At 40.9% G+C, this 13,875-nt stretch overlaps 1 protein-coding gene and 1 long non-coding RNA gene across 2 annotated transcripts; one reads left to right on the top strand and one right to left on the bottom strand.

Annotated features, from left to right (window-relative positions):
* Positions 1 to 5,158: 5,158 nt before the first annotated feature.
* LOC109967789 (glycine--tRNA ligase-like) lies at positions 5,159 to 6,586 on the bottom strand. The gene is made up of 3 exons (XM_020613613.1): positions 6,465 to 6,586; positions 6,171 to 6,361; positions 5,159 to 5,624 (listed from the first exon to the last, which is right to left on the bottom strand). The coding sequence occupies exons 1-3, from the start codon at positions 6,484 to 6,486 to the stop codon at positions 5,499 to 5,501; spliced, it is 339 nt and encodes a 112-aa protein (XP_020469269.1). The 5' UTR covers positions 6,487 to 6,586; the 3' UTR covers positions 5,159 to 5,498.
* Positions 6,587 to 7,796: 1,210 nt separating this feature from the next.
* On the top strand, positions 7,797 to 11,613 carry LOC109967803 (uncharacterized). The gene is made up of 3 exons (XR_002275989.1): positions 7,797 to 8,234; positions 11,252 to 11,391; positions 11,541 to 11,613. It is a non-coding gene; the product is annotated as an uncharacterized LOC109967803 (long non-coding RNA).
* The last annotated feature ends 2,262 nt before the right edge of the window (positions 11,614 to 13,875 follow it).

The raw sequence follows: 13,875 nt of genomic DNA, 5'->3' as shown, positions 1-13,875 counted from the left end.
TTGTCTCAAAAAATACTGACCACTGTGAGCTTTACCTGACTGATTAACTCTGACTCAGATTAGGCTGAGTTTTTAATTAATAAAAAGTCAGACTTTGGATCAGGTGTCTGCAATGTGAATGGTCTATGCAAAGGTGCAGCTGTTGTAATGACTACAGATCACCACCTGCATTTAGATGTTGGTGCCAAGTATTTGACTCAGAAGGAAAAGGTCAGACCAAACTAGAATTGCAGAATTTCAATGATACTACTGCAGTATCAAATCTGTTCCAAGCTTTTAGGTTTCCTTACTCAAATACCAAGTGAAGCTTGATTTATTTTCTGTCATTTTTAAACACAAGTTTCAGATACACTTGTTCTGGTTTCTCACTTAGGTTCTGAAGTCTACCAAATAGGTCAAGTTTCATTTAAAGGTATAAAAACCAAACCAATTCCTAACTGTGAAGAAAATCAAAGTAGTAATAACATTTCCACAGCGTAGAACCTGCCCTGCACTCAAACAATTACTCTGAGCCCTTTCAAATTTAATGCAAGATGACACATATGGACAGTTTCTCAAGTCCACTCCTTTTCCATTTCCTTTTCCCATTGCAAACACTTCCATTCAGATTCATCTAGCAGAACAAACAGAAATAAAGCCTAGGTTTCATGTTTTCACTGTGGCTGGGAATAGTCTCTGCACTAAAACTCTTACAAGCCCATTGTGAGATGGAATAACAGCCAATGATAAATCAATAGAACCATAAAGAATTGGACTAAGAGAGAGAAACAACAGTAATAAAGACAATTCATTTTAATTGTGGTGCAATAAAAAAGGCAAAGTAAAACAACTCAAATGTTCCTTTTAATTTAATTTATTAAACTTTATTCATCCCCGTGGGGAAATTTCTTACTGATGATGGCGCTGTCAGGCCACCAGGGGCAACTAGAGGGTTGGTGTCTTGCCCAAGGATGCTTCAACATGTGGACTGGGGAGATTAGAAATCGAACCACAAACCTTCTAATTGGGAAATGACCACTCTACCTCCTGAGCCACAACTGCCCTTTTGCCCTTTTGCGATTCTCAGTGTACTGGTTGCATTCACAGTTGCATCCTTGTAGGCAAACACCAACTCTGTAACAAAATGTCTTCTTAAATTTACATTTTCTTTAATGTACTGCTCTCACAAGGGTGCATACATGCACATACACAGCTGCATATACCACATATAGACACCAACAGTTCCTTGAACTTCATGTTCTCACATACAGTGTTGACTGTGGGACCGTCTATACATGGCTGTGCGCCGTCCAGTCAGTCCGATCTGCCACAGTCCAGTCAAGTTCTACACACACCTCAAAGGAAAATGAAAGCAAACATGATCCATATGACCACATTTTAGAGAGGCACAGCAAAGAACCTGAATACTTTTGTAAAGGAGAGATTTTATTCTAATCCAATTCTCCCAGACATAGAAAAAAGTTAAGTCTGCTATGACCCTTTAAACCCCTGACTGCCTGTGGGCTCGCTGAAAACTAATGAGCTGTTCATATCTCCCTCCATTTCTATACCTCAGTTAAAAGGCTTTGGGCAGTGTGTGTGTGTGTGTATGTGTGTGTGTGTCTTTCTATCTGCTTGGGTACTCTAGTGTGTAACTAACCAAACTCTGCTCCGCCAGGCATAAACTACTCTTTCTTTCACACTTAACGGGCCACATGTTGCGGTGGCACATACAGCATTTTGCCCAGACAATACGGATGGTTTTTTGCCAAGGGTCAAGACTAATGGGTGTATGTGCTCATGTGTACTTCCACATGCATGTGTATTTGTGTATGGGTATGTATTACTAGCAAGCTGTGGTGACAAAATGCATGCCATCTGTGTACACAGGAGATTTCACACTCTTGTTCATGTTTGAATCGTGCCAGTATTCTCATCAGGGACATTGGCCAATCATCACAGGGAAGCAAAGAGCAACAAGCTCCAGCCTGTTTGGAAGCCATATTCACTACACTGATTTTCAATAATATATGGTCTCCATGCTGGGGAAATTGTAGTTTGCGTCTGTTACAGTACTTGTTAGTGTTGGATCTGATATAATGCCACTGATCAAATTTATTTCTCCAGCCTAAATGCTCTCTCTCTTTTGGATAAGCAGACGAGGTATGCCATTCAGATGAGTCTTTTGTAACAAAATCTGTGAGCACTGAGATTAGGCTCTTCAGTGACTTTACATTAGCCTTCAGTGTGATATGAGCCACTAGACCGGCCTGTGAATAGTGAGTGAGTCATGGGTTTTGATTCAGTAAAGGCGTTTCTAATCCCTGCTCCCAGATTATTTGAGGACAAGCTGTGACAGAACAATGAATTATTAAGTATCAACTGTTCACCTGGAATGAAACCAAGGGACCAAATCAAAATGATGTTGGTGACTGAAATGAACGCGCAGCAGTGATGAAGAAAAATCCCCCTTCCTCTTTTGCTTCAGAGTTTGTCACAGAGGCACACGTTTTAAACACCACCACCTGCTTCTGATAGGAGACTTCAACAGATTCCTCATGGAGAGTCTCATTACAGCAGTGCAGTTTTTATGTCTTCAATGATTTGTGACCGTCTGGACCGCGCCAAAATATGTCAATATCACAATTACTTTAATACCACAAGGAGCTGCTCACGTAGCATCTTTAGCTAATGTCAAATATCTTCAGTTTGGAATCTAATTCAATCCTGTGCCCATCCGTTTGACTCAGCCGCTGCTTTGCAGGAGTGCTGTCAGTGTTGCCTGATTACTCTATTTCACCTGACACCTCAGGATTCGACAGAAGCATCGAGAACAGCTTTACATAACCAGATCAATAATTCCAAGCAGTTTGCCCCGCTTGTATCATCGATGCATAATTCTGTGCTCTCCACCTCTCCACCTCAGTCACATGTACAGTCTCTGCCCTGCACTCTAAAGGTTACATCACATGCACAAATGTGTCAAGCTGCTCTTTCTCATCTCTTGGAGAATTATAATTGTGTTACTTGTCTCTGTGGTTGATTCCCTGTCGCATTTTATATTTTGCTGTCTCTGCCTCAGTCATCAAGAATGCAAATTGGGAGTGACAGAGCAATTGTGAATTCCATCACAGAATGATAGAGTGAAACAGCTTGACCAAGATCAATGAGAAAGAGTTGACAAAGTGTTGGTGATGGAACTCTTTGCTGTCTGTGGTTGTGTGTCTGTTTGCATTTGGGGATGCGTGCAAATGATAAATCTCTATAAATCCACCCTCCAAATGATGACCAAAATTGGTCTTTATTCTAAAATTATGGTACATGATGCACAATGATTCAACATGAAATTAGATATGGAGAGCAGTGCAGGTTACTACTTGTACCCGCTGATGCCTGAACACCAATAAGTATGGATCAGTGACTGATCTTTAACCAATATCACAGTCCAGTTCAAATCCCTCTGATCCCTGTATATACATTTTGCAAATACACATGCAGGAATTGGGATCCCCACATGCAGATACGCCTGTATTATGTTTAGAGATCCTCAGATGATACAGTTTCAAAACCCAGTCCTGCAACATCACATATTACCTAATGCAGCCCTATACAACTGCCCCCACTTCCATCTCTGCCCCAGGTGCACTGAGGCACAGAACAGAATGGAGCAGAGCTGTGTGTGGTGACAGTGACATCCATTGCATGCAATGAATAATCAATGAACACCATCTGGTGCATACAACAGGGGAGCACAGCTCCGATCATTTAGCTCTCTCTCTCTCTCACTTTCTCCATCCCACACTGTCTTTTCCACACTCTCTCACCTGTTCTCTCACCCCTCCTCTCCACTTTTCCCACACGGTACCTTTACACAGTTGCTGTCTCACTGTCTCTCTGTCTTTTTCTTCATTTACATCTCTATGCCTAGCCTCTGTGACGAGCTAGTCAGGGTAACCCTCATTCTAATTCAGCAGTACAACTCCCACACAGATACAGTAATAAGGTGACTTTTTGCCCTTTAAAGGACATCTGCTTTTATGATTTGATTTGATTTGATTTATTTCTTCTTTCAAGCATGTAAAGACAGTTGATATATCAACACACATAATTTTACACATATCCAACAAATGCTAATCCAATATCAATTTGCTTATACCTAGTACATGCTTGAATGGAGTAGGAAGAAGTCAGACTTATCCAGTCCTACCCCATGACATCATCTTACATCATTGGTTTGCAAACAGTATCTCTTCATAAATAATTCTCTTCTACACCACACAAGTAATATACTAAAAAAATGGACATGGCCAAGTCATCCCATTAGGGAGCAGAGGGCCAGAAATAAGTTACTGACACTCGCCGACTTTTCCGCCCCCTGCTGTGCATTGTGTACATGATGCAGAATAATTATGCATTTTATATAGATGTCTGGTAATTTAAGCACAAATGCTTGTAGGAATGTGAACCATAATCTGACCAATACTGAAACAATGTAGGTATTAAAGCCTGGGCTCTTTGCAATATACAGTAGGTAATAACACACATTTAAAGGACCTGATTATTAAAGATGATCGGGTGCTTCTGTAGTTGTGGTAGCCCTTTGTCTACACCCTTGGCATTGGACAAGAAATCAGAATTTCCATGTTGGCAATGGGCTATACCACTGAAGGAGTGATGGGTTTTAAAAGTCATAGGGTGAAGACCTGTACATATATAATCCTCTCCTCACCTACTATGCTGGAGGTTTCCCACAGCAAAATCAAGTTTCATCAGAATATTATCTACATCATCCATGTGCACACACTGATAGATGGATGCTGCCAATAGGTGCTGGAGGAGGTCTTACTCAAACACCAGGGGCTCCCCATTAACAATGAACTATCTGGTGCCAGCTCGTGGTTAAGATAAACATTTCCCCCCCATTATATTTAAAAAACTTCTGCTATATTTTCATCTTTCATAGGTAAATTGATATATGCTATGATTCAGGCTAAGAAATGGACTAAATCGTTCATGACATGTTTCACAGACCAGTGCTTCAGAATTGTAGTTGGTGATTTCTCAACCTGGGGCTGTTGGTTCCACCTTTCAACTGTAGTGATTGATGCTTTCACAGGGACCACTGAATATCAGTGGTTGCATGTTATTCAGCTTTGAAAACAGAATACAGAAACCTTAGTTGTACCGCCATATCCAGTAAGTGCTGGGTGGTTTTATTGAAACAGTATCTCAATCCAATCTGCCTGAAAACTGGAATGAGAGGTCCCACTGACAATCTGCTTACATTTTCTCCTTTTTTAAACATACATGATCGTACATGAATGAAATGCTGCTCATCAAAGAAAGAGCAGTTATCTTTTCCACAACTGTTCTATATAATGAATACATGGCATCAGAAGCGACTGCAGTGATGCACCACCACAGCTTATCACAATATATTGCGTATCAATATTCTTCCTGGTGATGCATTTGCAAAAAGTTTGTGGATTTTCATGGAGTGACTGACACGTGAGTCAGCTTTACTCTTCATTAGTGTCCCTTTTGCTGGTCTCCTGTCCTTCGAAGATGGGGTACTTGCTCTCCACTTCTGCCCAGGTCAACGTGCCATTGGCCAAGTCCCGAACAATCGCAGGCAAATCACTGACCTGAGGAGAGAAGAAGTGTCTCGCTTGATTGTGTGAAATGTGGTGTGTAATTAAAAATTAAATGCTCCACTGAGTAATGAATGATTCTTTGAAACAATGTCAAGTGCTTCACCCAGGACTATTAATTTTTCAGGGAACATGTTCATGAAAACAGAATTATCCTGTTTGGAGATGTAAGAGCATCACAAAATAGGCTTTTCAAAGTGTGATGGCCTTAAGGGCAACACATGCTGGCTGCTTTGTGTAGTGCCACTTCATTTGACACCTGTGGCACAAACTGAGCGCGTCATAAAGACAGGAAAAAAAATTCATGGTACATTAGTCACGACGTGCGAATTCAGGCAGAAAATCTGAGAAAACTGCTGCTGAGCTATGGCACAGAGGAATACTTTATGAACTGTATGCACGTCTATACAGAAAATAAGTGGACTGTTTCTTTTTACACCCTTCTACACAAGAGCTACTACAAAGTGACTGATTTAGACACAGGTGTATGTGAAGTAAAGAAGTTTTAAACGAAACTAAATAATAGAAAGTGTGCTGTACCTCGGCCCTGATCTGCCTCATTGAGTCTCGGTCTCGCAGAGTGGCTGTGTGAGGCTGCTTATTCACTGTGTCAAAGTCAATGGTGATGCCAAATGCTACTCCAATCTCGTCTGTCCGAGCGTAACGCCTCCCAATGGATCCGGAAGAGTCGTCCACTTTGTGAGAAACACTGTTTCTGGTCATCGCCTCAGCTGAGAGGGACAAAATGAAAAAAGTTAACCAAGAATGTAGGACATGCCATTTCTTCTCTTCAGACAAAACCAGAATATGCATGATAGTTATGTGGGCACTTACATAGCTCCTTCACAAAGGGCATGAATTCCTGGTTTTGGCTCAGGGGCAGCACAGAACATTTAAACGGAGCTACAGTGGCAGGGAAGCTAAAATACTGTATAAAAGAAAGCAAATGGTCATTTCAGATAACCAGTGAACTAAAATTGCTTTACATGCAACAGTGTTCAAAAGGAGTGGATGATGCAGGAGACTGGGGCTAAAACTTGGCGATACTGCCATGTACAGTGGGTACGGAAAGTATTCAGACCCCCTTAAATTTTTCACTCTTTGTTATATTGCAGCCATATGCTAAAATCATTTAAGTTCATTTTTTTCCTCATTAATGTACACACAGCACCCCATATTGACAGAAAAACACAGAATTTTTGACATTTTTGCAGATTTGTTAAAAAAGAAAAACTGAAATATCACATGGTCATAAGTATTCAGACCCTTTGCTGTGACACTCTTATATTTAACTTAGGTGCTGTCCATTTCTTCTGATCATCCCTGAGATGGTTCTACATCTTCATTTGAGTCCAGCTGTGTTTGATTATACTGATTGGACGTGATTAGGAAAGCCACACACCTGTTTATATAAGACCCTACAGCTCACAGTGCATGTCAGAGCAAATGAGAATCATGAGGTCAAAGGAACTGCCTGAAGAGCTCAGAGACAGAATTGTGGCAAGGCACAGATCTGGCCAAGGTTACAAAAAAATTTCTGCTGCACTTAAGGTTCCTAAGAGCACAGTGGCCTCCATAATCCTTAAATGGAAGATGTTGTGATATATGATATAATATTTGATATTTGTAGGAACTATCTCAGTAATGCATGTAAGTAAATTCAGTAGTTGTAGAAAAATATGAGTGATTTCACTTGAAAAGGAAGGCATTGTAGTCCAGGAACATCTTTGTGTAGTTCTAAAATCTCATTGGCCCATTCTCCAGGTCGCCTTCACATCATATGAGACAGCTCCCACACTGTATTAACAAATGAAATCATGTTTACAACTAAAAGTGCATTCATATAGCCTACAGCTGAAACCCATTTTCATTAGTAGGCCTCTATGAGAGGAATTTCAATATGTGGAAGTACTTCACATGTTTGTGGGAGCGTTTCACATGTGCACTGTATATGAGAAACGCTAAAGAATACCAAAGCTGAGAGTGGATTTTTTCCAAAAACGCTCAAAATGACAAAGTGGGGTGGCACTAAAGGTTCAGACCATCTTTCTGGGTGGAGTTTGCATGTTCTCCCACCGTTGGCACCGCAGGTTAGGGTAATTGGTGACTATTAATTGCACATAGGTGTGCACGCAGTGTAAATGATTGCATGAGTCAGCCCTGTGATAGACTGGCGACCTGTCCAGGGTTTTACCTTTCCTTTCACCCAGAGTAGGCTGGGACCGAGTCCAGCCCTCCAGCCACCCGGGATCAGCACTATAGATATTGGATGGCTGACAAAGCGGCAGGTGTGAGTCCTGCGCCTCCACTGAGGTTACTCCACTGTGGTGCAGTCAGCACTAGTGTTGGCGTGGTTCCTCCAGCTACCAAGCAAGCAACTGTGAAGAAACCCAAATACTGACACTAGCAAGGCTGGACGTGGACCCAGAAACCTCAGACACAACCCACAGCAGGGTCACCTGTTGTTTAAGATCAGCTGACAGGACCAGAGATCCATACAGCACTGGCCCAGCTCTGGGAGATTTCATTACCTACACCTGTTGTATCTATTTGGCCAAAGTGGATCTGGAGGCTTTTCAAAACAGAGATGAACTGTCTGGTTCGGTAAGTCAGTATTTATTTTAATGCTCATTATTGTTTGTTTATGTAATATGTTCTGCTGTGTAGGGCTACATTTTACAATGCATCTGTGGCCTGTTGCATTGATAGCACTTGCTGTTTGCTTTATTGGAAAGATGTGATGATGTACAGCCTAACTGAAGTGAATAACAGGACGTTTGTTGTGGTACGGCTTGACTTGGCAGTTTCACTCTGTGCAGTGGTAAATCTGTTACCTGTTGAAAAGGGCCAACAGGCAGACCAAGACCAGAGTTAAATCGCATTGTACTAGCTTTACATTTGACTTTATATTATCCAAAAATGTATGTTAATTGAAGGGGAGGGAGACCTGGATTTCCTTCCTGGAACTTTGACATTTCATTAAGGTTGTTTGATGCAACTGCATAGAGCCCTTTTTATTGTAGTGCTGAAATAAATTCAGATGCAGCTCCTTTTCCAGTGTTGTGAAGGAAAACTACAACTATGGATGCAACAATAAACTGCTTTTGCTCTGTAGGAAGATATGCTCATGTATGTTTAGAGTGGGGATGCCTTACACAGTGTGCGTACGCTGCAGATACACCCAGAGTTAGAAAAAGTTGACATCTTCAGAAGAAATGGTCACAATAAAATGAATTATTTATTGTGCAATGTGCACCCTTTTTAGTAATAGCAAATAAATCTGATAAAATTTTCTTCTGGCAAAAGATTTTCTTTAATGCTTCTAGCTTCAGACCAAAACATCCAATTTATAACGAAGAACAGATGTTTTTTAACATCACGCCTCTCTTTCAAAATAAAATTGCTATTCTCTATATATCCCATTAAATGATCCATATCTGCATTATGTTCTACCACAAATCCCATTTCTCCAGTAAATACATCAGATAATGAGAGCACAATGCTATCAGAATGCCATTTTGTGCTCTGGGTGTGTCCCATTATCCAGGAAATGTTTCTTCCTCTTCTTCACTGCCTCCTTTTTCTTGCTTCCTGAAATCAAACAACAGATTTGTTTTCACCCTAGCCCGATAAACAAAGCTGCCAAATGGATTTTAAAGGTTCTAAACAATAAGAGGAGTCTGTGCTAAGTATTATTTTACCATTAGTATAAGGTAAATATTTTAGCTTTTAAAATCAAGGATGTATCATTAATTGAACACATAACATAAAATATAATCTTTGTTGTAGCTCAGTAAAACTAGGGGGTATTGAACATTTAGTGTAAATTATAGTTTTACGATTACAGTAGATAATAGGTCTTGAAATTTGGCCCACGTCATCTGTCAGTGATGTGGAGTCGGGTGATGTGGGGAAGGAAGAACTTTTTCAGTTTTTCTTCACTGATTATGCAAATTGAGGAAAACTGAGTGGAGTCTGAGATGGACAGCAGCGCTAACACATCATTAGACTGAAAACAGGAGAGCCCAGTGATCATAAACTCTGTGATGACTAAGTCACCTTATTGTGACAACCCAAATAAAAGTTAAAAGCTTTTGCCTCTTTTCTTCTATGATGGTTTGGCTTGACTCTGGTTCACTGACACAAATGCACTTTGTTTCTGCAATCGACAGCATCATGAAAGCTGATCAGAATGATGGATTATATTGTTTTATGTATACTGTACAGTCACATGTTCAAAACAACTCTGAATTTGAGCATTTTCTCAGTAAACATGAACAGTATAGTTGCACTAAATATTATGTCAATGCAAAGGTTAGCTACTCGTTGTGGTTCAGTTTGGGCTGCGTGAAGTGTAAAATGCCTGTTTTGTGGGAAATGGGTTGTTACAATGTGCACATTAAAAAATTGATGATAGCTGGCTATATTAGCTGGGTAAACAGTGCAGATGGACCAGTGAGCAGACGTTCAGTTTGGAATCAAAATCAAATAGAACTGAGATCATTATCCAGCCCAATTTAAACTCTGAAGAAGGCACCCTAGTGCCAGAACCTCAGGCGATGGAATAAAGTGTGCCATCAACATGCTCCTGCCTCTTTGCAGGTATTTTTGCTTGTTTGCTGCTTACAGTATATTACCTGTTTTTGACGTTGAATAGATTCTACTGTTTACATTATTTTGGCCTTACATAATACCCTTTTTCGTTCATTTTGACCAATAAATTTCATATTTCACTGTATGCCTTACAACAAACGGGCAGGCTCATAGCAGCATTTCAGAATGTGATACACATGACAATGCTGTCCCTTTTGTTTTTTGGAAAGAGGCTTCTGAGTGCTGGTCTTTTGCTGAGTGCCAGTTACTGTCACAGAGAGACAAGGCTTTGCTTCTAATTCATTTCCTGAACGATCCAGTTTAACAGTCACTTCCTATTTGTCCAGTGGCTTTCTCTTTCATGCCAGTCACATGATAGAACACTATCAACATGTTCAGTTGCTTGGTGTGAATTATCCATACAATATATTCTACACATAAACACAAATGGACACTGCTTGGTGTGAATTATCCATACAATATATTTTATTCACACATAGACACAAATGGACACTACAGTACTAGGAACTTTGTACAAGGGAGCTGGCAGGGAAGAGTCTGTTTAATGTCCAGGTCAACTTACTCAGACATATGCAATCTCACATACAGCTCCTCTGGGTAATTCTAGATAAATCCAGGGTTGCTGTGCATGTCTGAAAAGGGCTTATCTTTATAAAAACGTATATCAAATCTCAGCAGATCTATTTACTCCAAATGTAGCCAACTGTAAAAGACAGAGCATGTCTTTTTTGCTGCAGAGGAACCATGAGTGTCACCTTCTGTGACCCACTGAGGCACTTTGTCAGGCAGAGCTCCCAGAAAACACCGAGGGGACTTGTGTTGCCTCAGAATTCACTGGGGCGAATTGCTGAGTTGTGTCTCCATTGGCCTGTGCAGAATGATCTGGCATGCAGCCCCTCAGTGGCTGGCACATACAAATCAAATGTGTCTGGAAGAAAAGAAAAAAAAAAAAACGTCCTTTGTGTTTGGTTAATCCCAAATGTCCCATTGGTCTGAAATGATTTCAGGCTGTGGTTCTTGGCTTGAGAATTTGACAGGGAGGATTTCCAGCTCCCTCGCCATCTCTCTTTGGAATGAAGATGCCACCAGCTTTGGAAACACTACATGATCCATCAAATCCATCCACACAACCTACTAACGAGACAATGTGAGTTACAGAAACCTCATAGATATTAAAGTCCAAAACAGACTAACCTTTTCTTTCCGTTCACCTTAAAATGATTATACAGTATATGCTACCTTTTTAACTTCCACATTCTCCCACAGTTAGTGCACTTTTATCCTTGTTTAATTAAGGCAAGTTAAGGGACACCCCCCGCTGCTATGTGGGCTGAGAGCTGCCACTACTGCTGACCCCTCTGTATCAGGAGGACAAAGATTGCACTGGGGTGGTAGGTTGCTTTTAATTAGCTGGGTAGAAATGTAATATTTTTTTCTAAAAAGAATCTCATTTTCAAAGTCAAGGTTGAAACCCTTTTGTCCTGGTATACCCGGGGATGTTTGAAACCTACAATATTAACTGAAGTGAAGCAGTCGTAGTCACCAACTGCTGTAGTTTGGAAAAGATCCAAGGCCAGCAGACAGTATGTTTGCTGTCATTAGAAAATACCTTTGCTATGTGGTTAACCTGTTTCATGCCTGACATGAGGTTGTTACTGTGGACCCAATATATTCTGGTTCCATAGCCTAGGAAGACTCACTCAGAGGTGCAGGACTTGTAAGACAATGTTTCACTGTCCCTCTAGTCTCCTCAGAATCTCTACACACATCATAATGTAAATGATTTACTGTATTTCTGCATATGTGTTATGTAAGACAACAAGTTCATATTAAATTACAGAATGCATTGATTCAAATGGTCCTTCAGCATGACACTGATCTGATGCCTCTATCGGCAGGACAGCGCCAGTTTTCAGTGCCAAATTTAAGTATATGTCCTCAGGGGATTCCTGAGATATGAGGTGAATCCCAATTCCTTTATTTTATTGGTCCTCAATCCTCACTCAGCCCAGAAGTCCTTCCAGTCCGCCATGATGAAAGACCAGAGCTCTTCTGCTTGGAGGAGTGAGGAGGCTGCCTGGACGAGCTGTAACTGAGGATACACAAGTGCATCCTTTACTGAAGTCTTTTATGGATTGGCATGCCCCTTTATTGGAAATCAATTTGTGATTGAAGGCTTCACATTAGGGATCAGAGGAAAGAACATCTCATGTCAGTTAAAACGTGTTTCCTCCCTTCTTCTATCCTCGTAGTTTCTCCTTGCATCTTTTCCTTGTATCTTACATGGGCGGGACTAAGATGCAAGGAAAAGACACAAGTGAGGGGAACATGGAAGCAATTAGGGAAATTAGGATTCACCTATTGTGGTCACAGTGACCTTGACCTTGAACTTTTGAGCCAAGTTTGAAGAAAGTCCCTCAAGAACTTCACACAGGCAACTCAAAAACATAATGCCTATGGCGACAGCTGTCACCTACACGGAGGCATAAAAGGAATACAGTATCTAGCCTTGGGGTTAAATTACCATAAAAGAAGAACACACTCAAATCTACATAATTGTAATGGTGATGTGAAAATGCAACTGTTTGATCAGCATCAGTTGACTCTCATCAGAGTGCCGTGCTGTGTTTGTGTTGTGTGAGTTCTCTGCAGTTCTGAGTAGAAATGAATACAATGTATTTTTATTTCTAAGGTAGCTCATTATTTAAAGATTCAGCTTTACAGGTGTGTGTGTGTGTGTGGTTGTTTATCACAGGTCTGACACTTAGAGACAGACTGGCGACTGGTGGACCCCGCCTCTTGCCCAGTGTCCGCTGGGACTGGCTCCAGCCCCCCCGCGACCATCCTCAGGATGAGCGGTATAGATAATGGATGGATGGATGGCTTTAGAGGTGCCTCAAATTTAAATTGATTTAACTGATTAATTATTGGGATGTGTGGCTGATTACAATGTGCCTGGCAGCCGTAGTTCCACTGAACCCCACAGTAACACTTCTGAACACGAGAGCTGCAGACTGATGTGTGAAAACTGAGAGAACACTCAGCGGACTCATGCAGGAAATGAGATGACAGGATGCACTGAATCAAATGTTTGGCTGCTTTTTGATTAGCTCCTTTTTTCCATGAATCTAATTGTAGAAGAGCGATGGATGGGTTTAGGGGTTCATGAGCACCAGACCGTGGATGGTATTTGATTTTTGGCTCTGTGTTCTTCCATTTTCATTCTGTAATCAGTGATCTACAATAATGTTGTGCTCTGTATCTGTACTGGGGACAGAAAGGGCTTTTCAAAGATGGAAGCACATTAATGTGCAACATAGCTTGGAGCTAAGGTCTCTACTGAAATGTCCAACGGCAGGAAATTGGCTGCACCTTTTTATGGTCTCAGCTATGTAGATCAGGTTTTAAACCAAAAGCAGAACACTTAGAGCATTCTCAAAAAATACTATAAAGCAGCCACTGCATTTAATTGAAACATGTCTTCCACAAGCCAAGATAATGTAGATCATACCTGCACAAAAGACGACACTGCAGTATGAAGGAGAGTTTTAACACAAGTGCAACCTCAGTGACGTTGTTGACTCCACAGATAAACATGTTAGTCTTACAGTATCTTAGCACCATTGAAGGG

Source organism: Monopterus albus, unplaced genomic scaffold, assembly GCF_001952655.1.
Source record: "Monopterus albus unplaced genomic scaffold, M_albus_1.0 scaffold135.1, whole genome shotgun sequence".
NCBI lineage: Eukaryota > Metazoa > Chordata > Actinopteri > Synbranchiformes > Synbranchidae > Monopterus > Monopterus albus.
The sequence above is the reverse complement of the archived record's forward strand: the minus strand, read 5'-3'. Positions and strand labels throughout refer to the sequence as shown.

Bases quoted from the DNA above. Each gene is read 5' to 3' on its own strand.
- LOC109967789 (XM_020613613.1), bottom strand. From the start codon at position 6,486: ATGCCCTTTGTGAAGGAGCTAT. The intron at 6,362-6,464 runs GTAAGTGCCCAC...TGTCCCTCTCAG, and splicing joins GCCCTTTGTGAAGGAGCTAT to CTGAGGCGATGACCAGAAAC. The intron at 5,625-6,170 runs GTACAGCACACT...TTCTCTCCTCAG, and splicing joins TGAGGCAGATCAGGGCCGAG to GTCAGTGATTTGCCTGCGAT.